General features: G+C 44.9%; 5 protein-coding genes across 6 annotated transcripts; 1 reads left to right on the top strand and 4 right to left on the bottom strand.

Annotated features, from left to right (window-relative positions):
• The first annotated feature begins 1,010 nt into the window (after positions 1-1,010).
• LOC114800459 (glutathione peroxidase 1-like) lies at positions 1,011-1,992 on the top strand. Its single transcript, XM_028997856.1, has 2 exons — positions 1,011-1,293; positions 1,457-1,992. Exons 1-2 carry the CDS (start codon positions 1,072-1,074, stop codon positions 1,805-1,807), a joined length of 573 nt encoding a protein of 190 aa, XP_028853689.1. The 5' UTR covers positions 1,011-1,071; the 3' UTR covers positions 1,808-1,992.
• Positions 1,993-5,277: 3,285 nt separating this feature from the next.
• On the bottom strand, positions 5,278-14,768 carry usp4 (ubiquitin specific peptidase 4 (proto-oncogene)). The gene is made up of 22 exons (XM_028999229.1): positions 14,598-14,768; positions 13,227-13,354; positions 12,991-13,121; positions 12,768-12,894; positions 12,528-12,673; positions 12,247-12,308; positions 11,929-12,072; positions 11,591-11,708; positions 11,310-11,483; positions 11,011-11,169; positions 10,713-10,937; positions 9,972-10,055; positions 9,646-9,740; positions 9,352-9,534; positions 9,040-9,266; positions 8,689-8,916; positions 8,502-8,572; positions 8,157-8,272; positions 7,737-7,886; positions 6,448-6,551; positions 5,952-6,040; positions 5,278-5,810 (listed from the first exon to the last, which is right to left on the bottom strand). The coding sequence occupies exons 1-22, from the start codon at positions 14,747-14,749 to the stop codon at positions 5,682-5,684; spliced, it is 3,042 nt and encodes a 1,013-aa protein (XP_028855062.1). The 5' UTR covers positions 14,750-14,768; the 3' UTR covers positions 5,278-5,681.
• Positions 14,769-15,213: 445 nt separating this feature from the next.
• emc3 (ER membrane protein complex subunit 3) lies at positions 15,214-18,308 on the bottom strand. The gene is made up of 9 exons (XM_028998569.1): positions 18,181-18,308; positions 17,533-17,722; positions 17,385-17,442; positions 17,202-17,295; positions 16,997-17,101; positions 16,809-16,890; positions 16,391-16,470; positions 16,127-16,209; positions 15,214-15,973 (listed from the first exon to the last, which is right to left on the bottom strand). The coding sequence occupies exons 2-9, from the start codon at positions 17,685-17,687 to the stop codon at positions 15,845-15,847; spliced, it is 786 nt and encodes a 261-aa protein (XP_028854402.1). The 5' UTR covers positions 17,688-17,722; positions 18,181-18,308; the 3' UTR covers positions 15,214-15,844.
• Positions 18,309-19,202: 894 nt separating this feature from the next.
• Positions 19,203-21,521, bottom strand: LOC114801008 (uncharacterized). Its single transcript, XM_028998953.1, has 2 exons — positions 20,880-21,521; positions 19,203-20,333 (listed from the first exon to the last, which is right to left on the bottom strand). Exons 1-2 carry the CDS (start codon positions 21,519-21,521, stop codon positions 20,121-20,123), a joined length of 855 nt encoding a protein of 284 aa, XP_028854786.1. The 3' UTR covers positions 19,203-20,120.
• A 1,238-nt stretch (positions 21,522-22,759) lies between these two features.
• Positions 22,760-26,011, bottom strand: cnbpb (CCHC-type zinc finger, nucleic acid binding protein b). 2 transcript variants are annotated; one of them, XM_028999550.1, is made up of 5 exons: positions 25,883-26,011; positions 24,543-24,667; positions 24,408-24,473; positions 23,954-24,152; positions 22,760-23,849 (listed from the first exon to the last, which is right to left on the bottom strand). In XM_028999550.1, the coding sequence occupies exons 2-5, from the start codon at positions 24,643-24,645 to the stop codon at positions 23,732-23,734; spliced, it is 486 nt and encodes a 161-aa protein (XP_028855383.1). In that variant the 5' UTR covers positions 24,646-24,667; positions 25,883-26,011; the 3' UTR covers positions 22,760-23,731. The 2 variants fall into 2 exon arrangements, with proteins under 2 accessions (XP_028855383.1, XP_028855384.1); XM_028999551.1 differs by lacking the exon at positions 25,883-26,011 and adding an exon at positions 25,443-25,876.
• Between the last annotated feature and the right edge of the window lie 115 nt (positions 26,012-26,126).

The raw sequence follows: 26,126 nt of genomic DNA, 5'->3' as shown, positions 1-26,126 counted from the left end.
TCTCATGTGTTGTTAACATTTCAGTGTAAGGTTTGGGTTCATAAATACATACCAATGTGTTCATAAATATATACCAATCACAAAAGATGTTATGTATATGTATATAATTCAGACACACATTTAGAATATTTGAAAAAAGATTTTTTGCACATGTAAAGCATTTGTACTAAATATTTGTTTTTCCATTGCAGTTTGTATATTAATTTCTGCATAGCTTTATCAACTTGAATCATTCTTCACTGATTGTGATCCACACATTGATTGTGATCCACTTGGACCACTTGGAAGTTTCAGAAGTGCCCGAGAAAAAACTCACATGTCCACAATTTTTAAAAACGTTACAAAATGTTATATTATTTCCATGGGCCCTGTAGATCTCATAGTAATGCAAAGTTTGAGCAACGTTTTATGTTGAAGGATTTTAACGTGTCTTGGAATTCCTGTAATGTTACTCTGTCAGTGGGATTAACTCCCACATTTAAGATCAGGAAAAATATAACATTTTTCACAATCTCATTACCATTTTTAAAGGCATTCCCTTACTTAGCAACCCTGTTCATTTAGTCTGACAATTTTACTACAATTTGTGTGTCCTTGTTAATAATGGACAGCAATAATGTTGAATGTCATTTAAAAAGTTCTATAGGAAGTTGTGTAAAAATACACAGTGATTAATCTGGAATACTGAACACTTCTGACAGATAATTTGTTTAATCAGAAGGTTTGAATCACTCTCATGTTTTGCTGGACACTGAGTGCAATTTTTTATTTTATTTTTTTTGCTATCAAAAAGTATTATGGTATATAAAATGTCTTTTTTATTACAGGGGATCCAGATTACAATCAGCTGGTTTATAGTTGGACCTCATGCCTCTTGTTGGGACAAAAGAAGATGAAATAAATAGACATATTTTTGTGCCTCTGACTTGCCATACACTCGAGCCGTTGGGAGGGCGTGTCTTCCGAGGCGAACCGCCCCGTTTGCGCTGCGCCCCCCGCTTATAAGACGAACCTCCGGCGCCGACCTCGGCACCGTGACGCAGGAGCGGCGATCCGACGGACCGGGACAAGATGGCCGTGGCGAAGACGTTCCACGAGATCTCAGCCAAGCTGCTGACGGGGGAGGTTCTGAACTTCTCCTCGCTGAAGGGCAAGGTGGTCCTCATCGAGAACGTGGCGTCCCTATGAGGCACGACCACCAGGGACTACACCCAGATGAACGAGCTCCATGAGCGCTATTCCAGCAAGGGGCTTGTGGTTCTGGGGGCGCCCTGCAACCAGTTCGGTCATCAGGTGAGGCGCACCGGGCAAGGTCCAAAGTTCCAGAAACTTAAAAATAAAAAATCTATATTTATAATATTTTTATATTTTTTTTTACGTTGAATGAAAAGTTCCATAATAATTTTTTTTTTTTTTTTTTTTAAGTATTTAAGTATTGATTGGTGTCGCCTCGCAGGAGAACTGTAAGAACGAGGAGATTCTGCTCTCCCTGAAGTATCTGCGTCCAGGAAGTGGCTTCGAGCCCAAATTCCAGCTCCTGGAGAAGCTGGACGTGAACGGGAAGGACGCACACCCGCTCTTCGCGTTCCTCCGGGACCGGCTGCCCCAGCCCAGCGACGACCCCGTGTCGCTGATGGGCGACCCCAAGTTCATCATCTGGAGCCCCGTCTGCAGGAACGACGTCGCCTGGAACTTCGAGAAGTTCCTCGTCGGCCCGGACGGCGTGCCGTTCAAGCGCTACGGCCGCCGCTTCCTGACCAGCGACATCGAAGGCGACATCAAGAAGCTCCTCGACACCGCCAGCTGAGGACGGGCCGGGAGGCGCGGTGCTCCCCTGTGCGCGCCGCCGCTGCGTCGCGACCTTCACGGAATGAAGGTGTCCTTTGAAAGCGTGTCCCAGGGGGACACCTGATGGCACGTAAAGGTCGCGACTTCACAGCGGCGGCACGTTCATGCAGAGCACAACCTTAATAAATTCTGATCTTTCCAAAATCTGGTCTCGTCGTGTTTTTTATTTCAATTTCACTGCATCTTCATTTTTGCTTGAACCCTAGTTGATTTGCTTTAGGTGTTGATCGGCGCTATTTCATTGACGCACCTTCAACATCAAAGTATAGAAATCATGTTTAAAACAGGTCTTTGGAGCGTGATCTTGTGTCGATGCATAGTCTACAAAATAATTATTACAGTAAATACAGTACGGACCAAACGTTTGGACACACCTTCTCATTCAATGTGTTTTCTTTATGTTCATGACCATTTACGTTGGTAGATTCTCACTGAAGGCATCAAAACTATGAATGAACACATGTGGAGTTATGTACTTAACACAAAGTGGAGACCTGGTCTCCACAGTCACCGGACCTGAACCCAATCCAGATGGTTTGGGGTGAGCTGGACCGCAGACTGAAGGCAAAGGGGTCAACAAGTGCTAAACACCTCTGGGAACTCCTTCAAGACTGTTGGAAAAGCATTTCAGGAGACGACCTCTTGAAGCTCATCGAGAGAATGCCAAGAGTTTTGCTAGGTACATAACTCCACGCGTTCATTCATAGTTTTGATGCCTTCAGTGAGAATCTACCAATGTAAACGGTCATGAAAATAAAGAAAACACATTGAATGAGAAGGTGTGTCCAAACTATTCTTATCAGATTGAAACAGTGCAAGAATTTGCACATTGCCTATGTGGCCATGTTGCTTCTTCCTCATTCATTCATGTAATTTACTTGTTACATGAGGTTAACCATGCCAAAACCAGTAATTGCGGTAATCATACTGTTAAAGCGGGTCATCCGTGATGTTTTATATTCCTGAAAGGTCCATTTTCCTATTTATTTATCACATGAAGTCCAACAAAAGGCATTCAGACTTTATTGACCTTTGTTGGATTCATAAAATTTTTATTCAAAATCTGATATTGCGGATATTGTCCGGTGAGTAATGTGAGTAAAGTGTATTTTTGTTCTGTGGCCACAGGAGCATACGGTGGGGCATGGTTCCACTAACAGTAACACACACAGGACCAATGAGAAGGCCAGACTTGATCTTTTTGTGACAAACTCAAACCATCATGTTACTGGTAAACCTGATTATTTCATATCTTGCTGCAACATTCGGCAGCCCAGTGAAAAAAATCTAGAGCGGATCAGAAACACTCCTTTTAGCACCACTTTTGAGCAATGTCTCAGTTCATTTCCACCCCTGCTTTGAGGAAATAAACATGTCCACCATGAGGCATGATGAGCATTACAATTTTGAAATCATAATTTTCTCAAATAAATGGGATTTTTTTTTAATGATCACATGTGTCTGTGAAATTAAACGGAAAACCCGGTCAACATTTCACTGTTAATACACTTAAATGTAAAACATAAGTGTCTTCTTAGAAAGCAACAGTGATTGACAATCAATTTCACATGCTGTTGTGCAAATGGAATAGACAACAGGTTGAAATTATAGGCAATTAGCAAGACGTCCCCAATAAAAGGCGTGGTTCTGCAGGTGGTGACCACAGACCACTTCTCAGTTCCTATGCTTTCTGACTGATGTTTTGGTCACTCGGTGCCTTCACTCTGGTGTTAGCGTGAGACGGAGTGTACAGCCCACTCAAGTGGCTCAGGTAGTGCAGCTCATCCAGGATGGAACATCAATGCGAGCTGTAGCAAGGTTTGCTGTGTCCAGAGCATGGAAGCGCTACCAGGAGCTACAGGCCAGTACATCAGGAGACGTGGAGGAGGCAACAACCCATCAGCAGGACTGCTGCTACTACTTACATTTACAGCATTTTGCAGACGCCCTTGTCCAGAGTGACTTACAATCAGTATTTACAGAGACAGTTCCTCTGGAGCAACTCTGGGTTAAGTGTCTTGCTCAGGGACACAGTGGTAGTAAGTGGGGGTTTGAACCCGGGTCTTCTGGTTCATAGGCGAGTGTGTTACCCACTAGGCTACTACCACCCCTACTTACTACTACTACTTCCTACGCTACAACTTCCTTAACCGCTAGGCCACCACTGCCCCAAATAAGTCCTGTCCAAATAAGCAAAGGACACATTTTGTTGTCACTGTGTGCTGCGCTGCAGTGTATCATGATGACAATCACTTCACTTCGCACTTTACTTCTGCCTTTGTACAAGGAGGAACAGGAAAGAAGCACTGCAAAATGACCTCCAGTAGACCACAAATGGTCATGTGTCTGTTCAAACAGTCAGAAACAGACTTCATGAGGGCCCAACGTCCACAGGAGAACACCAGGGTTGGCAAATTTGCCACTGGCACCCTGTTCTCTTCACAGATGAAAGCAGGTTGACTGAGTCTGGAGATGCTGTGGAGAACGTTCTGCTGCCTGCAACATCCTCCTGCATGACCAGTTTGGCAGTGGGTCAGTAATGGTGTGGGGTGATGTTTCTTTGGGGGGGGGGGGGCACAGCCGTCCATGTGCTCACCATAGGTAGCCTGACTGCCATTAGGTACTGAGATGAGATCCTCAGACCCCTTGTGAGACCATATGCTGGTGAAGTTGGCTCTGGGTTCCTCCTGATGCAAGATGATGCTAGACCTCATATGGTTGGAATGTCAGCAGGTCCTGCAAGATGAAGACATTGATGCTATGGACTGGCTGCCCATTCCCCAGACCTGAATCCAACTGGGCACATCTGGGACATCATGTCTCACCATCCTCCAACACTGCACCACAGACTGTCCAGGAGTTGGCTGATGCTTTAGTCCAGGTCTGGGAGGAGATCCCTCAGGAGACTATCAGTCACCTCACCAGGAGCATGACCAGGCTTGCAGAGAGGTCATACAGCCACACACACTACTGAGCCCCATTTTAAGGACATTAAAGTTGGATCATCTTGAAGTTTGTTTTCCCACTTTAAATCAGACTATAAATCCAGACCACCGTTGATTTCCATCAATAATTTGTGTGTGATGTTGTCAGCACAGTCAACTATGTAAAGAACAAAGTATTTAATAAGAATATTTCATTCATTCAGATGTAGGATGTCTTATTTTTGTTCCCTTTATTTTTTGAGCAGTGTGTATGTGTATATATATATATATAAAGTAAAATGTCTGTGTGCATATGGCACAACATTTTAGTTATTTCTCTGGAGGCAATAAATTATCAGTTAGTTTAAATATGGTTCCACCCCCCCTCCATCCACACACTTTGCCAGCCAACTCATAACAGCAAATGTAAATTACAATGCTTTGGTTGGAGGGGGAGGGGGGTGTACGCATTTGGCTTCTTTGTTTATTCATCTTCTCTAGCAGATCACAGAAAAGCTTGTGTTTTTTATTTTTTATCTATGCATTTCAGGCAACATCTAACATTCGTGTCGTCCAGTGAGAGGTTATATCAATTTATCTCTCCTTTACCACCCCCAGCACAAACCAATAAATTATGGTTTCATATCAACACACTGCAAAACTCCAAGGAGGAAGCCTGCTGCTTCCAAAAAAAGGTTTTTGGCTCTTCGAGGGTCTTCATAATAATGCGACTGATGGCAAAATGAAGAAAAAAAAAAAAATAAAAATTTTAAGAAAACAAAAAAAAGGGGGGAGGGACCACATTATGAGTCTTGAACAGCTGTAGTAACTCTGTGCACGTGCGTAATGCTCTCGATGCCTCTTGTCAAAGTCTTAACTTCAGTGCATTTCCCTGAACATCAACTCTGCTCAGTTGGTGTCCATATGGTCATCAACCACGTCAGTTGCGCCTCCCAATGACGCCGACACAGACGCCGACGATTTGGCGGGCCGGTCACTGTCACGCCGTTGGTAAAATAGCACATACGCTGCTTTTGTCTGCAGGTAAGAAGAGATCGGGTTACCAGATAAGTAAAAAGGAAGAGCTGTTCCTAGCTTGTCGTAATTTATTAATCACTTCAGGAGGTATGCTCTTACTTGTTTTTTTTTTTTAATTATGTTTTTTTGTGAAACACTCACCACAATCTGATCCTCTGAGGCAGACGACACACTGCTGTCATCAAAGTAATACCACTTCCCATCACATTTGTTCTTTGCGTAGGCTGTGTCTGCATAGTGACGTGACAAATTCAATAGTAACAGATCGCTGTGTTAGTCAAACACGGAACAATCAGCACAAATATACAAACACTGGGTCACTGAAACTTTTTTTTTTCCCCTTCCCCCCATACAAATGATTAACTGCTTCCAACTTCCTTCCTGCAGATGCTAAAAACAGCCAGATAAATATTTTATAGGGCTAAACTTAACTATTCAAATGTACACTGTAGAAATGCAATGTGAATAAATAAAACACACACACACACACACACACACACCAAACAAAAAAAATGATCTGAAAGTTCCTTAAAAGGGAACTAAAACCAAGTTAAAGGAAATTGCCCCATATCCGTCCCATGTACTCCGATTTCAGTTCACAAAAAAAAACACAAAACAAAAAAAAAAAATCACTTACAATGGCCTCCTCCCATGCCCCCATAATGGTTAGAGACAGCCACAAGGTCATAAACATAGGGTCCAGCCTTAGGGTCACAGACAAACTCGGACATGCTGAGGTCCCTGTCGAAAGACATCAGATCATCAGAAGCCTGTAGTAAAATGGGAATATTTCATGAAATGAAATAACTGGACAGGTGGACATGCATTTATACCAAACAGGACAAACAATAGGCCGCTTTGTCTTTACTCAAGCACGAGTAAGCATGACTCAGCTCCACCAAGGGAGGATCGTTTACCCACGGAGACCCAGATCTGCTCCCCGCCAGGGCTTGGCAACAGAGGTAGGTCACAAGCCGCACAATTTCAAGAAATTCTGTTGAGTCCCATGTCCACATATCCTGTTCGGTTTACAATACAATGTAACAGAACCAGAGTCATAAAAGGGAGGGGTCATTTGAGGATTACAGTGCACTTCCTTGTTGTTCCTAGTGCTTATTGCACATTGCAACAATGGCGTCTTTCTTTGTCTGCTCTCAAACCCCTGTATAGTTGTTTTTTTTTTTTTTTTTTTTAAAGCATATCTGCTGCCCTCTTGTGGTTATACGAACCCAAAGAGCTAGCGTGATCCTTGCTCATTCAATCTTCCTGATCTCCTTCCCATTTATCTCTTACCATCCATGTTACCTTCAAACCTTTAATGATTACTCATTACTTTATGAGTAGCGCTCATTCCACCACATTCCTTATAAAGCTAATAATCTTTTATTATCTCTAGCATCCTGTGTTCCAGTCAGTCTGAAAAAAAAATGCTTTTATCCTGTCTGTCAATGTAGTGTTTTTTCCCATATCCATCTTTATAGACAATGATTCAGCACCAACAGACATTCATCAGGCACCCTAACGATATTGCACAACACCACTCAGGAAACTCAATCATTTCAACACATACTACACATGGGAAGAGGAAACAAGTATTAAGAAGTTGTTTAGTAATGTGAAGTGGGGGTCATAATTTGCCCAATTTTGATTTAGTAATTTTCTCATCAAACCACTTCTACTGAAAGTGAAGTGATAATCATTGTGAGGCACAGAAAGCAGTCAACAAAATGAGTCCTCTGCTTTTAACCAATTATACTTGGTGAGAAGTAGGCAGCCATGAAAGGCGCCCGGCAAGCAGTGTGTGAGGACTGTGCTTTGCTCAGTGGCACCTTGGTGGTTCGGGATTCAACTGGATCTGATAAATGCCGTAAATGTGGAACAAAAGTTGCAATGATTAAACAAATATTTTTCCTTGTATTTTGTTACCTTATAGGGAAGTCCACCACGGTGTCCAGCTTGTCTCTCCAGCAGCGATTGTAGGAAAAGCGCTTTAGGTGCACCACAAGGATGCGGGGAAGGGACCAAAGATCAAATTTCTTTGTGGCCTGCTGATGCTTCCTACAGGTAGGGCAGTACCTGCAAAATTAATTTACATTTACAGCATTTATCAGACGCCTTTATCCAGAGCGACTTACAATCAGTATTTACAGGGGCAGTCAGGGACACAATGGTAGTAAGTGGGATTTGAACCTGGGTCTCCTGGTTCACAGACAAGTGTCTTACCCACTAGGCTACTACGAACCCCTGGCTTTATGAGTTGTTTTAAAAATTGTTCCACTCATTTTCGTTAACAAGAGTGACCCAAGTCAAATGATAGGAGTCTCTGTGAAGAGTCTGCACTCTCACCAGGGGTCATGTTCACCCAGGGTTTCCATGGTGGTGAAGAGCTCAATGCATTCCTTCAGAGCCACAGTTGTCTTCTTCTTCTGAGGTTGCATCATGCTCTCGTGCTTCTCGTAGGCCTGGGAGTTAAGCTTATATTACAACATGTCCACCTACAGAGAGACCGGTACATCCCCACCCACCATAAATATACACTAAAGGAGTACTGTAGTTTCGAAATCCCCACAATTATATCTATGGTTTTGTTTGTGTAAAAGCTGACATAGTAGACTATGTGACAGCAAGTACTGAAATTCATGACATAGGTGACATAAGTGAAGATTCTGTCATGAATCACATTCTACTAACCTCTGCTTCCTGGTCATCGTAGTGCAATTTTTTTGAATCAGAGTCCCAGTCTATGGCCACAGTGGAATGTGCTGTGGGAAGAGATACGAGATTCAGACAACAGCATCTTTATTGCCCCTCGGGGACAAATAAAGTTATTTGAAATTGAAAGTAAAATCTTAAGGATGCTAAACTAGCTGGTGCTTACTTGTTAGTTTCAGGACATTTCCTTCACTAGGCAGAGTACTGATGTTGGCCGTGCCGTACGAATTCACCATGCTGAAAGAGAAGAGCTTGGGACGGGTGGAGCCGGACTTCTCTATACTCCCATTGGGCCCATTCTCCAGGTCTGACTCTTCCTCCTCGCCATCTGCAGTCTCCGACTGGCTGATCTCTGGCTCTGGACTAACCTGGTGATCCATTGCCTCCTCATCCGCTACAACCCACACAGAGACAATACCCATTAGCAAAATGATCAAAAAGTCCTTCAAATATTTAAAACAAATTCAAATGCATTTGCATTCTTTTGAAAAATGTTTCTCTAATAGGAGGGACTTACCATCATAGACTCCATTTGGGCCATTGCAGTTGTCAGAGTTGCTGCTGCCATTACTTGACCCCGTGCTGCAGGATGCACCATCTGAGAGAGGGCTGCCACACCCACTGAGCCTAGCACTGTGACTGGATGTTGCTGCACAGTCTGCTCTCTGACTGCTGTTACTGGAGGAAGCAGCTGAAGCAGATGCCCATCCCTCCGTAACAGAAGGTTGTGACTTCATGTAACGCCTGGGGAGAAAATGATATGGACAAAAAATGACCAAATGCGGCGTGAGGATTAGCAGAATATAATTACAAGTACAGATGCACTCACCTGATTCTTTCCAGAACCTTCTCGTACAGCAGGTCAACACACAGGTTTTGCCGTGGGACAGTGATGAGCAGGGGTTGGCCAAACAGTACTGTGCTTGAGGAACCAGAGGAGTGTTTCATGTAACGCTCCCTAAAGTAAACAGGCAAGTTCATCTTCTCGCTGTTTTCCTCCTGCACTTCATACCTAGTGTGTATGGGGGAAAATACAGGAGACAATTAATCTAACTCACTTTTGAACTTAGCAGTAAGTGTGCAAACTGACAACATACAGGAACATTTAAACACCGCCACTTACACAAATATGTCATCTTTGTCCATTATATGGTTCAGGCCATCATCCCATCTGTAGATTTTATGGAACCGATGGTTATAAACATCTGCCACGACCATCTGGATGAATGAATATTTGACAGTAAGAAATTGCACAACAAAGTAAATCTACATAAGACTTATCTTTTTTCATAACAATGTAAGCACATCAAGACAATCTTGCAAAGGGTTTTTTAAATTAACTTTTCTATGATGCCAAACAGATTAAGCAAAGAAATTTGGCACATTAAAGTGGATACACATTTGAGAAGTGGATGTCAAAAACGTAAAAAAAAAAACGCCACCACTCACATTCATTGCAGGGACATCAGACAGTTTGGCCAGAGCGCTGCACAGGTCTGCTACTGTACCCATTTTAGGGACCACCACTCTGTACTAGGATAAGAACCAAAAGGCAAGCATCTTTAGATATTAATGTTTCACACAGAAAAATGTACACGCTATTGTTACTGGTTAGTTTGTTAATTAGTAGCAGGCGGCAGCTTCATGGACAACGTTGGAAAGTTTCACACATTTACGTTTACACCGTTGCAGAATTCCTGAAAAGAGCAAGTTTCACAGTTATGCAGATGGGAAGAAGGTCCACCCATCCAATGGTAATTTTAGCTACTGGTCACCCAAGGGAAAAAAAAACACTTATCTGATACTCAAAACAGAGACCATGTGTAGTTTTAAGTGACTGTTCCATTCAGTCAGGGGAAAAAAAATAAAATAAAAATCTGTTGAATCTCTCATGCAAGATTAAGGGCATTAATGAGGCAGGACTCCCTAGAATTACCTGTAACAGGAATATTTCAGATGCTGTGGTAATCAATCATAAATTAGTCTAGAACTGACCGCTCTGACAATTAAACAAATATTAATGCTCCAGTGTTTTGAACTTTTATTTTGTAACCTTGTGACACTTCATATTTTAATGTTTCTATTTCGTGGAATTCTAGTAGAATCTTAAAATGACACTATTATTGTGAATGGGTACCTGTATTAGAGATCAGTAATGATAAGCATACACTTAAATAAGCATAAAATTACCTGCATGGCTCTGGACTGGGGATCAGCGCGGACCAGGAACATCTCCATGGTCCTGTCTTTTTTCATGGGCAGCGGTAGCGTGAGGTAGCAGAATGGGTCAAACGTTACAGACACCTTTGAGCACTCAGGGCAGACCAGTGTGGATTTGAACAGCCCGTGAAAGATGTCAACAATGACAGAGTCATTGCGCAAACGATGGTTTGTCCAAGCTTCCTTTGCGACAATCTGACGATATTTAAATATACAGTTACCTACAGTGCATGCTTTTACAACGGTCAACAGCCACCAAAAAACATACCTGATCTGGACGGCCGTCAGCATCTCTGAGGGACAAATAGGGTTTCTTCTTCACACGATTCAGATCTTCATGAAGCCCATCTAACAGGAAAGCCAGCAGCTCCTGAGAGTCCTGCTGTTGGTATCCTGAGAACTGAGGTGCAAATCGCCCCACTTGTGTCTACAGGTAGACAGAAACGGAAAACTTACTGGCACAACAAACAATTGAATAAACAATTAAAGCGGCGTACTCGTTACTCAAGGCTTTGTATAGGGAAGTCGAGGATTGGCAAGAGACATGTTCAGTGCTGCAGTTCTCACCTTAAATGTTCGAGGGGCCACATAACTGTTGCGGCTCTGCCACATCTGCTTGACCAGGTCTGCATATGCCTCCGCGATCTCCCCCCTCATTCCGAGCGGATTCTCCCGATTGATCTCGGCCTCATACTGGTCATTCAGAAAGTATTCTGTGAGGGGGGAGGCATTGCTCAGGCACTGAAACAAGGCAAGAGATCATCAGTTAGCAGGACTTTATTTCTTTGTTGTTGCTGCACAAGCATTAACTGGCTAACAGACAGCAAGAAGAGACATGTGGTTTGTACCTGGAGGGCAGAGTTCATAAAGCAGGTGTTTCCCAGGTTACTAAGTCCACACAGGCCTGGCTGAGATGACGATTCTTTGTAGTTGTAGGACGAACTGTACGAATTGTACCCTCCCAACCTGAGAGCAGAACCAAATGTCAGCAAGAGATCTCTCAAGAGACTTTCCAGCATAATGAATGGGCTGTTTATGTATGTTTTGTCCTTTATTCAAACAATTGCAAATTACAAAAATTATAAAGAATATTTCAGTTTGTATATGCACATGTATTGTATGTATTATTTTTGGGCCTCAATACTAGGGTAAGAAAAAGAAACCACAAAATCATAGAAGGCCGTGCCTGTTTCCAGAGGAGGTGCTGTTATTCAACATATAACCAGAAGTACTGCTGTCTCCATTGGTCACCGCTGATGATATTGTTGCTGACGAGTTAGAAGAAAGCTTTGGGGAGGTAGTGAAATTTCTAGATGTGGCCGTACTCGACCTGAAAATCAGTATGAAGCTATTTTACTATATAGGTTTGCACAGATTTCCCTTTAAGCAATTAAACAGAGGAAAAAAATTAATAAATTATTATAAACTCATTAACTATACAAAAGTTGGTGATGTGACATATGTAACAAGTGTATAATCTAAAAGGTGAGTGTGGTTAACGTACTTAGAATGGGCAGCTTGTCTGGGCCATGTGCCGTCCTCGTTCTTCCGCTCAATCACAAGCACCTGGAAGAAACATACCAGCGAGTGACAGGCTGCTGACCCTGCTTAACCTACCAAGCGGCCTTGCAACCCAGAGACAAAAAGCCAAAGGCTGAGGGCTGAAGTCACATAAAGAACAGAGGTCTGTAAATCAAGGTCAGCGGGCCAGAAGTTGAGGCTTATTCGTGTAATCCCACTTCTGGTTCCTGTTCCTGAGGCACGAGATGAAATGCTGCGCTTTACCTGGCCCTGAAACAGCCCAGCATCCTGCACAGTACTGTCCAGCTTGCTCAGCTGCTCGTACGTGTTGCTCATGTATTTATTCCACAGTCGAGTCTCCTTCTCTTTGGGTATGTTAAAGAGGGTCCTCATTTCTTTCTCTATCGTGTCTGTGCAAAAAATGTAATAAAAAATAGTTTTTGGTGAACCCAAAAGACTTGGAGAAAAATATATATTTCCATATAGCAAAAGAGAACAACGTACCGATGGTGTCTGCTTTACTGAAATGCCGTGTAACAACATTGTCCATATTGTCGTTCTCGCACAAATTCAACTCCAACAGGTACACCTCCACTTTACAGTGCTTAACAAACATGCCGTGTTCTACCACCTAGAACCAAGGCCCACAACACATGGGTGAGTTTTATGATGTACAGAAAATTTAAATATTCCCCTACAATAAAAAACCCAACCCTCAGGGCATTACCTTTCTCACGATTGGCTGCTGACCATCAACGCAACCATACCAGGTCACAAGTTTGTTCCATGCCTCGGTGGGCACCAGGACATAGTCAAGCTCATCTATAAGATGCTCCTTCAATGTCTGTGTGTCGTGATCTAAATAAATAATGAATTATTAAAAAAAACAAAGCTCCCCATTTACAATAAGCTGTCGGGATTATAGCTAGAAACAATGAAAATTGATTGACGCGTCCACATTACCTGAGAAAAGGCCTGAATTGTCTATAGGTCCAGGAAAAAGGCCGTGTTCGCCAACGCTGTACATGTCCCAGCTGTCAAAGCCAATATACTTCTTCCATTGTTTGAACCACCTACTGTCTATCAAATACCTGTTAGGGAGGGGAAAAAAGATAGCAATATATATTTCAAAAACAGAAGGGTGAACTAAATATACATCCAGAAACTATTCCGGTTGGCGCGTGCCAGTGTCCCAACTGGTTTGGCTTAAGCTCATCTAAACTAAGAATTGGCTGCATGGCGTAAGCTTTTCAGCAGGACGGGCTAAAGGTTACAGGCGTTGTCAGAATTTCACAGCTCCCCTGAGGCAACGAAAATGAAACGAAAAATAAAAAAATAAAAACGAAAAACCACCACAATGACAACTTTAACCACCGACAAAACGACGTGACTGGCCAGAAAATGTCAGGGACGGCGACGTTTTTTTTGTTTTGGCAAAAATTGGCGACAGGGAAGGTTAAAGACGTAAGTGTTCCTCGGTCGAAGCTTTATAAAAAATAAAAAAATATAAAAAAAAAAAACACAAGAGCGGCTCGCTGTCATTCGGGCGGCGGGAAGCTAATGCTACAGCCAGGGAGCCAAACAGGCGAGAGCGGCTCTATCGGCAGGAGCAGAGCCCGGCCGCCGCGCCGCACTTCGCCGGTGTACGCGGACACCGTCGACGTCTGTCTGCGCCGAAGCGCCAGAGCGGCTCGGGGCTGCCGCGCGGATCCGCTGGGTGTCCTCCAGCGCCCATGACAAAGCACTGGGTGCCGAGTTCGCTAGCGCGGCCACCCGTGTTCGTGCCGCGGGCGCGCCTAATGCCTCCTCTCGCACGCCGACAAAAACAACCGGCAGGCGACGTGCGTTGCGCTCCCCATGGAGCGTCGTCCTTGCACACGAGATTCCCGACCAAAAAAAATAAAATGACCTGGACGCGACTCTCAACTTCAGCCGCTTCGACGCACTTACGGGCCAACTTGGATCCACTGCGCGCAAAGAGTTAAACTGAAGCTAACGGGCGAAAAGTGCGCGGCGCGTCGGTCCACGGAACGCTGCAGGCTCGCCTGGGTTTAAAAAAAAAAAAGAAGAAAATAATTCCCAACTTGAACAGATGAGATCGTCCAAACGCAGCCACGGTCGGGCTGCTAGGCTAACTAGCCGTTAGCCGACTTAGCCTCGCTGCTAACCGCGGCCAGGAACTCCGTGTAAAACGCCCGAGCGGGCGTCGGGGACGCTGCTGGCCGGGCCTAAAGGTCCGTTTAGCTCGCGTTAGCATCGCTAGCGTGGGAGGCGGCTAGCCGTTTAGCCGAAGTAGCTTCCACTTTCCCGGCTGCCTCGGCCGGCGACTCTCACCACTCGTCTCCCCTCAGGAGGGTCGTTTTCAGTAGCGTCCCGACGTCCTCCTTCTGGCTCTCGATTGAAGGTACGGCTCTCTGCTGCGCGGGTACCGGCTCCGCATCGGCGTCCGCCGCGCTGCTCGACTCGGGTCCGCCTCCCTCCGCCATCGTGAAGTCAGTGAGTGAACACCGGGGAGGGGAGAAGGGGAAAAAAAAAAAAAAAAAAAAAAACGTAACGCCGCTAACCGGTTAGCATCGGGCGAACCACTGACGTGGGAGCCCGGAACGCGGCGGACTTCCGCGAAAAAGGCATGGCGGAGGCAGGGAAGCACTTTTCCAGTTGGGCGACGTGTGCAATTTAAACAAAATCTCCAGAAGGGGGGGGGGAGTGAAAGTTGAACCACATGAGTTGTTTAAAACCAACAGAACGCACATTCGATTTTGCATTCTTTAAAGTGAATGTCAGTGACATACAATTCATAGTCATTATATTATTCCGGCCAGGCCTTCCTTTGTGACAGATACTGTTCGTGCCGGGCGGAGTGCCATTAGGAATTGTGAACGTGAATCATATCCAAAATGAACGTAAATGTTAACAGTAAAAAAAAAAAAATAATAATAATAATCCAAAATGGCATGAACAAACGCTCAGTTTTATTGGGTTTTGAAAGTTTGTTACAAAAAAAAATAAATATTACATGTGGAGCACAGCATCTAGATGAAGGAACATATAAACATCAAAGCAAGCAACCAGGTTCTACTGAATTTTTTTTTTTTAAAAATTGAAAAAAAAAAACAAAAAAACATACATTTTTAAAAAATCTACTGCATGTGGTATGGTTTTGCATAGCCCTAACCTAACCGTCGTAAACATGATACCTATACATATTGCATCGTAATGCATTAAAGAAACTAAACGAAACCCTAAATTGCAGTAGGTCATGCACAAATCATTTTAGAATGGTCATGTGACAGTCGCAACCTACATTAGTTTTATTACACCCATTCTGCAATGGACTATGGAGCTATGGCGCAGCGTGTTTGCTCATTTATAAAGGAGGGGGAAAACAATTATGACACGTGTGAGTAACTGAGGGCAAATCGCATGCACATCAGCAACAGATCCCACCGCCTCCACATCGGCACAGCCCTATGTTACAACACAAACTGACCAAAGTAGCCAGTCCATCATTAAATCAATCAACCAGTCCCAACTAGACCACAGCAAGGTAGGAACTTCTCTCACAGCATTTGAAAACACGGCTAGAAGATTCCTGTTGGCAATTCACGGCTAAACATCCCGCTCAAATCCAACTCCTTGCTCATCAGTTCCTCCTCTATGCTCTCAAGTGCCCACTGATGGTCCGTCAGCTCCAAGGCCTCCCACTCAGCCTAAAGGAAGGGGGGACAGAAGCATTGGTGGACTGAAGTTAGAACTGAACTAACTCGGGTTTGTTGTCAAACTTTAAAACACACACACTTACAAAACATTCCCTGTAACATGCAACATTATACATGCATTTATTAATTTACATGTGACCATACCTTAAAAGCTTTATTGGTGTCAGCTGGCATAGCCATAGCCGCTCCACTCATCTGTTCCTGCATGATTCTTGACTGGTCTGCACCTGCACAAAACAGTGGGGAGCGGTTACAAGGTTGTGTTACAAAATGAACATGGATTAAAATTGTTTATCCAGAAATATACAATGATGTGTCAGTGATGCATATAAAGGTGATGTCCTGTCCACAATTGCTTTTTAAAACGTTACAAATTCATAATGGATCAAATGAATCTGCAAACTTTACCATTGTCTTGTCCCAGAATCAAGGAGTACATGCTTCGCAACCCAAATACATTCAGAAAATACCATGACGCTGAGCTCACCCTGAAAAAGATGAAGTTTGCGATTGCATTTTAAAATGGATAAAAGCAGTAAGTTTTTTTATCATATGTACACAGTACATAGTAAAAACAGAACAATGTTCATCCAGGACCATGAGCAGAGCAGAATAATACAAAACAGAACATGAGAGCAAACAGGACCCATAGATAGGGTGAAAAAATTAAGAGTAACAATACAACTGTATTCTAGTAGCAGAAATGTGCAAAGAATGCAGAATAGAGTTCACATGTGCAAAAATATGAATATCATTACAGTGACATTTTTATACCTGCAGTTAATTATGATTTGATTTGAAAATGCAGAAACATAAAAACACTTACCAAGAGGCATCCAAAGAAAGAAGCTCAATGCCTTGCTGTAGCATTGGCTTGAAGCGCAAAGTTAGAGGAAATGGAACTTTAGCTGCCAAGGCAAGAGGAGCAAAAAAATTAGCCAAGCTAAACAGTCGGACTTCTATCTTCATTTTTGTTCTGGTAACACACAAAGACTAATAAAGTTTGATGCATACTTGTAACAAACCCCGAGAATGTCCAGTTAATCCAGCCACCAATGAGGATCATTGGGAGCACATTTGTCACATTGCCTTTCATCATGTCTGTCAGCATGCTGGGATCTGGATGAACAAATGCCGATTAGTGCATCTTCACACTTAGTAACGCATGCACGTACATGCATGCTTGTAATTACTGAAAAATACAGAGCTTCCACCTCACCAGTCATTGGTGAAGGAGGAACCACCTTTCTCTTGGTCTTTTTGAAGAACCCATCCTCTTGGTTGTTGAAGTAGAACTTTCTCATAAGGAAAGACTTAAAAAAGAAGATTTAGTCAAATCTTCCACATTTAGACGTTCTCTATGGAGTATCCACTGCTGACAGATACATGATTTTGTTCTCACCTGTTTAGGAATGTATTTTCCATTCTCTCTTAAAATCCTGCTCCTGATGAGGACCTGGCTAAACACAGTAATTATACAGCATGGTGATGAGTGCATCGGTGCAGGCAGAACAAACTTTGTAATCTGCTTTCTGTACACATTCTCTTACCTATCGGAAACTTGTTCTAAGGTAAGTTTCTTGTCACTCTGGAGAAGTATGGACACATAATGTCTAATCACTCCAACAAGGAACGTGATGAAGACAATCGGCAACACCACCCAGAGGCGAATGTTCGAATCCAGCAGCAGCTCAGGCTCCGCCATGGTCAGCTGGTATTACACTCAGTTCATCCAGCACCCTAAGTATATGAAATAGGAATCAAGAAGTCAAACATACAAACATAAAATCTACTATAAAGCCAACCCTGCAGGCATTACATTTTACGTGGCCTACACCTCATGGATCACAGAATTACACCACAAACAGTAGAAGCATATTAGCGGTTTTTGCCCTAGTGAAAGAAAACACCAAATCATACAATGCAAATAACTGTACAATTAACACATATAAATCAACAATTAAATAAAATATGCATTTAAAATGGGGACTCAATTGTATGTGTTTTTGCGACTGAACAACGCTCTACGGCTGTTGATGTGAGAATAAAACTGTTAAATGGCGTAAAGTAAGAACGTAAAGCATCGTCAGAAGTGAAGCCGCATTAGCGTCGCGGAGCGCGGTGACTCCACGACGCCTCTAAGGACCGGTCGAGTGACGCCCAGCGACGCTCGTCATCCTTCGGCGGGCTCGCGTTACCTGGCCACGGAGGCTTGAGGGGGAAAGTCAGGCGGCGGTTCGGCGCACTTGCTCCGGGAGACGCGGGTGAGCTGCGCCCAGCATCAGCAGCCATTAAAGGCTCCTTTCGGAGAGATGCAGGAAGTGGCATTACAACACGACGTGCGTGGGGGGAAAAAAACTCCACTGCCCCCTGGCGGCCAGACGGAGAGACGCGCCCGCCGACTCAGTGTTCCAGTCCGGACGCCGGCTTCCAGGCTATTGGCATACGTTTGCAATAATGGAACTACGTGGTGAGTTTGAGTTTAGACCTTTGAAGTAAAGGGGTTTTTATATCGATCATCCTGGCCGCTTTGAGAGAGGCATTTTTGGTCGATCTCAAATGTTTGCGTATTGGTTTGCTTTGTTTAGACTATCGGGTTGCACTTCGGGTTTAAACGAAAATGTGCACATGGCACAAGGGGAAAATGCAAGTGCGGATCTCTGCAGAACATCAGCACACGACCGCGCATGACGCGACTGTGCGCTAGGCGGCGCTGTGCCGGACGCTCGGTTGAACGGAGAGGCACTTCCCGCGGAGACGAGGACGGCGACAGTGGGGTGAGGCTGCCGTCGCTTGCGCCTTTTTCTCTTTGCATTTGAGCCCACTCGAGCCTGCTCGCATCGCGCATCTGCCGCGGGCTCCGGGCAGAAATGCTACACGAACCGAACGTGAATTACGCGCAGCCATTGGGCGAGAGGGACACCAATGGCGCTTAATGTGATTCACACATTCGGACTTGATGTGTCCGGTGGGGTGGGGGGTCTTTTACAAGACAGTAAAACTCGACAGCAACCACTGTTTAATAGATATGGAGCATGTGACACGAAAATGCATCGTGCATTTTACATGGGTGTAAATTTGCTGCCCGCATTGGAACCATAGCGTCATTAAAATTTGCATTGATTGCGCAAATAACTTGTTTATTCAAGATCTAGTACAATTTAGAAGATGGTAATTACAGAGGTGTTCTAATTTGTATTTCCTATTTATATCCGCCCTTTGCCCAGCTTTAGGTAGTTCCTCACATGCACACACACACACACAGAAGCAACATCTTTAGTAGGCCATGTAAGATGAGCACCAGACCCCCCCACCACCGCCGCCAGATCAATATTGAAATTCTCCTGAATATTTCATACTCATTGTGCTTATTGCAGGTGAACAGTTCACAGTGACTGCTGGACAGTAGGCACGGGCCCGCGTCCGACTTCAACACGAGCGCGGCGCACACTACCCCCCCCCACGATGTCGACTAATGTTCCATATTTAAATATTCATGATGCTAGACACTCTTAAGTGCATAAACACGAACTGTAAACATATGCATCACATACTTTTCATAATTCTACTGTGTTATATAACCCAAACACCAGTTTTATGCAATAAATGTTGTCTTCTTATGTATCTTGTGTTTCATATCTCAATGGCTCATGTCTAATTTTCATTCCAAACCAACGATATTGACATTGTTCGTTGCATTTTTGACTGCATGTTAAAAAATAGAATATTATGGGAAAATGTCTTTTGTTCTGGTAACTCAATTCAACCCATCCATCCCAAAACAAGTATTGGTTTAATTTGTTAACGTATCAGTGTTTTGATTGCTCTTATGTAATATTCTAACAGTTACAGATACTGGATTCCTGTTTTTAATGATCTATCAGTCTAACCAACTAAAAAGGTATAAAATGAACATAAGTGGGTTTATCTTTTAAATTAGGTTGCTAAAACAAATGACATTCTTCATGATATTCTCTATTTTTGCAATGCACAAGCTTCCAGGCCGACCAGCACGTATTTGTGGCCAGTTCTGCCGACAGAGACACCTCTCCTTCGGTTCTCTGCAGTGATGCGTCGCTTGAAATCGTCCTAAACGAGGTTCTTTTATCGGGGCGTGGCGGCCCCCCTCTCAGCCCAGTCACAGCAGCGCGCACAGTTTTGAGCTGGGCCTGTCCTTCCCCGGCTGCGGGCGGAGCAGCCGCAGCTCCTCCGCGGCGCGGGCCGCCTCCGCACTCCGCTCCTGCAGGGCGGACCGGGCCTGCTGCAGCTGCTCCCGTAGCCCGTGCGCCTCTTCCTCCAGCCCGGCCATCTGTCGCTGCAGCTGCGCCGCCGTCGCCTGCGCGGACTGGAGCTGGCGGAGAGGAGAGGAGCAGCTTATTTAAAGTTCCTTTCTGGGACGGAACTGCCTAGACCTGCGGCGACATGTCACAGAGGTTAAAAGTGACCCCAACAACTGCTTACTCCAGTGACAGTCCGCTTTCGTCTTGGAGGGTGTCTCATGCTGCATTTACAGCATTTATCCAGTAGTTAAAGGGACAGTCCCCCCTGGAGACACTCGGGGTTAAGTGTCTTGCTCAGGGACACAATGGTAGTAAGTGGGGTTTGAACCCGGGTCTTCTGGTTCATAGGCGAGTGTGTTACCCACTAGGCTACTACCACTCCTACTACTAATACCAGTCCACACACCCACATAAATATATAGCCCTGATGTACATCATATTTCATCATTCAGATACGCCTTGGGTCCAAAGATCCGGATGTTTTTTTTTTTTTTACTAATTTCGTTTTATTCTGCAGGATGTCCCGATTCTATACTTAGTTATCGACTTATTAATGCAATAATTATCTCAGTTAATATTATAAGCTGACGCCTCACACCACGCTAAGGAATGCGTACCTTCACTGCCAGTTCTGACGAGGAACACTTGAGCTGCTCCAGTTGCTCCACTTTGGTCTTGCAGGCGCTGAGGACCTCAATGAGACTGTGGGTGGAGGTCGCTGGCTCGGCATCCCTAATTATAGTCAGCGGCTCTGCGCCCCTGTTTAATGAATGTGATTCCAAGTCAAGCCTCCTGTGAACTGGGATTGTGGGGGAATCTTCCAATGAAGGGCATGGATCTGAGGCGTCACAGGAGGAATCACATTCATCGGCTTGTGGACCCGGGCTGATCTTATCTTCACCAGAAAGGAAAGCCATTGTGGTCTCCCCTGTAATGATCCCTGCAGCACTATCACAGTTCTTTGCATCCTCTCTACTGGCATGTCCTTCAGCGAGGAGAAGTTGTGACTCCTCTGCCTGAAGTTTGACCCTAACCTCCCCGTCTTCAGGACTTCGCAGGGAAGAGATGACCTCCTTGGCTTCATCCACCTCGCGAATGGCCTCCAGAGGCAACACATGATGAGAATGCAGCAGGTTCCCCCTGCTCTCCAGAGACAAAGTTGCTGGCAGGCTGGTGGATGGTTCCACAGCTTTCCCATTCAGGTGGATATTGACCTTGTTGCATGGGCTCTCTGAGCCAATGCTGTGTACCTCCTCCATCTCGCACTGGACCTTGACCAAGGGGTCTCCTTCAAGGGTATGTCCTCTGTTGCAATGCAGACTGCTGGTCCCACAAACCAAATGAGCCTGTGCTGGAGCAAGGGTCTTAACAGTTGTCATTCCGAAATCTTCTGAAAGTCAAGAACAGCGACAGTTCCTTACATGGTTCTGCAATGCCGACCAGAAAGGAATTCCTGTGTGTTGCGAACCTGACGTGGTCCTACCTTTGGTTGTTGTCTGCGCTTGCTCTGCGTTGGTCTGCAGGTGGGCAGTCTGCCTGCCCAGTGTTGAAAACCTCTGCTGATGGTTAGACAATTGCAGGTCCAGTTACATCGAGTGATGCCACAGCCTACTGCCTCCACATCTCCACTGGATCGTTCATTCTCAGAAATGCAAAATGTCCGTCACGCAAGAGTAGGCTAACAAATATATGTCCAACGATATCTGAAACGTTATCGAATGAGACGATGCATTTTGTCGATCGATTTGTGCGCTCCAACTTTTCCACAGTTCACTTTTACTAACTGCAACTAGTGGCAGTGAGCGCTTGAGATTTAGACGTAAATGCAGCAGTAAGATTGCGCTGGGTCGGCAGTACGGTACATATTTGGGTTTACCGTTACCCTTGGCCATACAGCAGTTGCCACAGTATGTCGCTGAATAATTCACCGAGGTAACGAACACCCTCCCCTCCACAAGTTAACCGTCCACAATACCTTGAGAGCCAGCTGTCAGACGGGGGTGTCCCCTTACCTGCATTTACACTAGGATTCATTTCTGTGTATTTATGTCAGTGTAAGTGCTTCGAGTGTCCCCTTCACTGCTGAGGTGGCATGCATTATTAGTATCAAATATCAGTGGCCTAGAGACCTTTTTTTGTACATATACTGTAACAAATCAAATTGCAGGTTTACATTTCAGCACAGCATTAGGTTGATATAAATATTACTAAGCACGTGCATCGCAGATGTACTGTATAAAACAGGTTAAGTAGACATTCATTTTTTATCACTTGAGGCTGAATTACATGATTACGTACGTTAATGCCATATCAGCATCGTCATGTGGGTTCTTACAAACTACAAAGCCATGAAGTTGTGATTAAGGTTTAACATCTGGCCCAGGGCTTAAATGAATATGTATGATCTTAAGGTGTGCCTAGCATTCAAAATATAGATTTATTAATGCCTAAAAGAACAAACAAACAAACAAACAAACAAAAAACTCATGAAAGAATCTTCAGTCACTCTCCCCTTCCTCCTCCAGTTTTATTGATAGTTTAAAATTACACTTCTATGTTCTAGGACTTCAGTTGCATTTACCTTCTGACTTAAAAACTGAGTACAAGCAAATGATATTTTTACAGTAGTCTAAGTGATATTGTACAAAAATAACATTTCGATTTCTGTGAAAACTTTCTCCTACTCCAATTTTTTTTCTTTCTGATGATTTTTTTTAGTTTTAAATATATTTTCTCCGTGGGTAAAATTGCCTAAACGGCGACAATCTAGGGACTTTAAGTCAGATTTTTCTTTCTTTCTTTTTATTAAATACCAGATGTCCTGTCCTACTGACATCACAGAGAATATCCATTCATTTCTGACAATTTCACTTTTTCCCCAAAAATATGTTATCAATGGGCATCACTGTATGATATTTCATAACCGTGTTTCTCCACATAGCTGCGTAATGCTGGTAGGGCCCGGATGGATCTGACCGTATAAGTTGTGTGCTGCTTTCTCCAGGTCATGTACTCTCAGCATAACTCATTCATGTTCGGTAAAACAACGAAAAAAAAAAATGCAAATCGCCTGCGGAAGATCAGACTTCCACGATTGTTTTTTTTTTTTTTTTTTTCTTTCCTCTTATGTTGCATCCAGAGTCCGGGAGGCCAACCTGACATGATACTGCTTCCAACTCGCACTCACTCATCCCTGGTCACCAGTGGCATGGAAAAGGGGTTCTTTAACAAAGCATTATACATAACACCTCTACCAAACTAAACATAAACATTTTTGTATTAAATGCAGAAAGTGGAAAATTCTTCTTTTTTTTTTTTCCTTTTCCACCCCTTTCCTCCTTTTAACATGTCAAGAGCTCACGGGCCTGGGACTAGCCTCTATCTGCCAACCTTTGGCCAGTGAAGAGGATTTCAGAGAAAATAATACAACCATCAATCAGAAAAAGGAGGGGCGATGCAGGAAACTGGACTAGGCCGTGGCTTCGATGGTGCATTCTTTCGCCAAGTGCCCCGACTTTCCGCAGTTGTAGCAGTTGACTTCGCTTGCCTTGCTGCACTGGACAGCCACGTGGCCGATCTCGCCACACCTGCGAGGAAAGACGTGCTGCTTCTGAACCAACAAAGTACAGGAACACAACAGGTCCGAGCCTAAACCCGAGCGGAGGTCAGCGTTTTCTTTAAACCAACGTACCTGTAGCACTTGACTTTCTCGCAGCCCTTCTGGATGTGCCCAAAGCCACCGCAGGAGTAGCACTTCTGCTCGCTGGCGTGGTCGCAGTCACGTGCCATGTGGCCAGCCTTGCCACAGTTGTAACAGCACTGCTCACGTTCCTTTTTGGGCTCCTTGCAGTCTCTGGAGATGTGACCTCCCCTGCCACAGTTGTAGCATGCTTAACAAAAATAAATACAAACATCAGTCAAAATACATCTTCATGTAACAGAAATCATATATTTACATAGTTTGGAAAAGTAGTGCATTAGTTAATGCATGGATATTTATATCATATCCAGTGTGGGAAACATCAATATGCTCTACATAAGTCAGGTAAAAAAAAGCAGAAGAGTCATTTTTTTTTAGCATATTGTTTAGTATAATATAGAAATTAAACCATTATTCTGATGAAAAGTGGGGCTTAAGGTCTCACCATCCTCAGTTCTCTCACAGTCCCTGGCAACGTGGCCCGGCTCCCCGCAGCGGTAGCAGAAAAGGTCTGTTGGCAGAGTTGGAATGAGACTTGCAAATATTTGAACGAGGGGCTCTGGCAGTCACAGCATCCTACCTTTACCCCGGCCGCGGCCCTTGCCACGTCCACGTCCAGCATTTGGACAGTTCTTGATCCAGTGGCCGGACCGACCGCACCCAAAGCACTCGTTGCTGCTCATCCCCTCAATCTGCAAACTGCCTCTACAGTAGCCGGGGCAGAATGGAAGAAAAAAGAATTTTTACCTCCCCCCCGACTGGATAAGAACAACATTATTATTATTATTAAAATTCCATGATCAGCACTCAAAACGAACTAAAACATTAACAAGATGACAAAAACTGCGTTTGCCAATAAGCAATAATTTAGAACATGTCAGCATATTCACCCATGTGGAGACCTCACCGATGTCACTGTTCTTTCTCAGCAGATCAATCGGTCCGGAGGCTCCCATCTTTTATAGCTAAGTATGCAGGCCAATGCTGTAACCCCTTATTGTGACTGACTTTGCATTAGTTAGTAATAATTGCACGTAAGGGAGCAAAAGGACAGCAGAGGTCTTGTCCCTTTTGCACAATATGTTTTTTTTTATGATTTTAATGTCAGAACTGCAATAATATCATTGCTAATCCCTCATTATAGTGTCACTGTTCTGAGAAAACAAGTTACCTGTGCTTTTTGGGGGGCTGTGCATTAAAATTAGAGTAAGTATTAAAGTTAAAACATTATTTTCAATCTTTGCTTCTGCAATCTGATATTTCAAAATATCAGTAAACGTTGAATGCAATATTTTGGCCCTGCACAGCGCTCCCGACGCGGTCACATGGCGCCACTACGCCTCCACTCCACGCACGTAGTAACGTTTTACGTTCGCAGCGTGCATCTCGCAGCGTGGAGCGCCCGTCTCCACCTCCACCTCCACCTCCTCCTCCAGCACCACCACCAGCACCACCACCACCTCTTCTCCCGTCGACTCACCAGTTCCTGCTGACCCACGCTGGGCTCCTGCGGTGCCATTGGAACGCTTGTGCGCCGCCCACCCACGCCTGCGGCCTCGGACCCCCAACATCGGGCACAGAGAGAGGGGGAGAGAGACAGAGAGAGACCCCCGACAAGCACAGTCCCGCGACGCCATTTCGCGACTTTTCCTGTCCACCCCCCCGCGCCGCCGGCACCGCGCCTACGCGAGTTTCGTGGGGGAAGGCGAGCGGACTTTTCCCGCGCGGTGCCTGACGCAGTAGGCCGGAGTGCGCCGTCAGGACCGGGGGGGGGGGCGACGTCTCACTTGTTTACCTTTCCGACACGTCCCACCGCCACACTCCGCCCCTTTTAGCGGCGCGGAGAGCCCCGCGGACACGGACGCGCCGGACGCGCGCCGCACTTCGCGGCGTTTTTTCGCCCTTTTCGTGCCCACTCACCTCGGCTACGTGACTCGACGCTGTTTATTTTCGGTTCCTCCTTCTCTCCGCTGCGCCACACGCGGTTTGCACACGGCCCTCTGACGGCCGGGCCCCTCCCCCGGCCCTCTCCCAGGCCCCGCCCACCGCTGCGCACGGCCCGCCGCGGCCGGGAGCCAATGGCAGCGGGCCTCCGGACACCACCTTTCGGAAGCCGTCAAATCACGTCGTGCGCGGCCTCCGTGCGTTCGCATGGCGACTGTTT

Source organism: Denticeps clupeoides, chromosome 12 (genome assembly GCF_900700375.1).
Source record: "Denticeps clupeoides chromosome 12, fDenClu1.1, whole genome shotgun sequence".
Classification (NCBI taxonomy): domain Eukaryota; kingdom Metazoa; phylum Chordata; class Actinopteri; order Clupeiformes; family Denticipitidae; genus Denticeps; species Denticeps clupeoides.
Note: the sequence above shows the minus strand (reverse complement) of the source record. Positions and strands in the feature narration are given on the sequence as shown.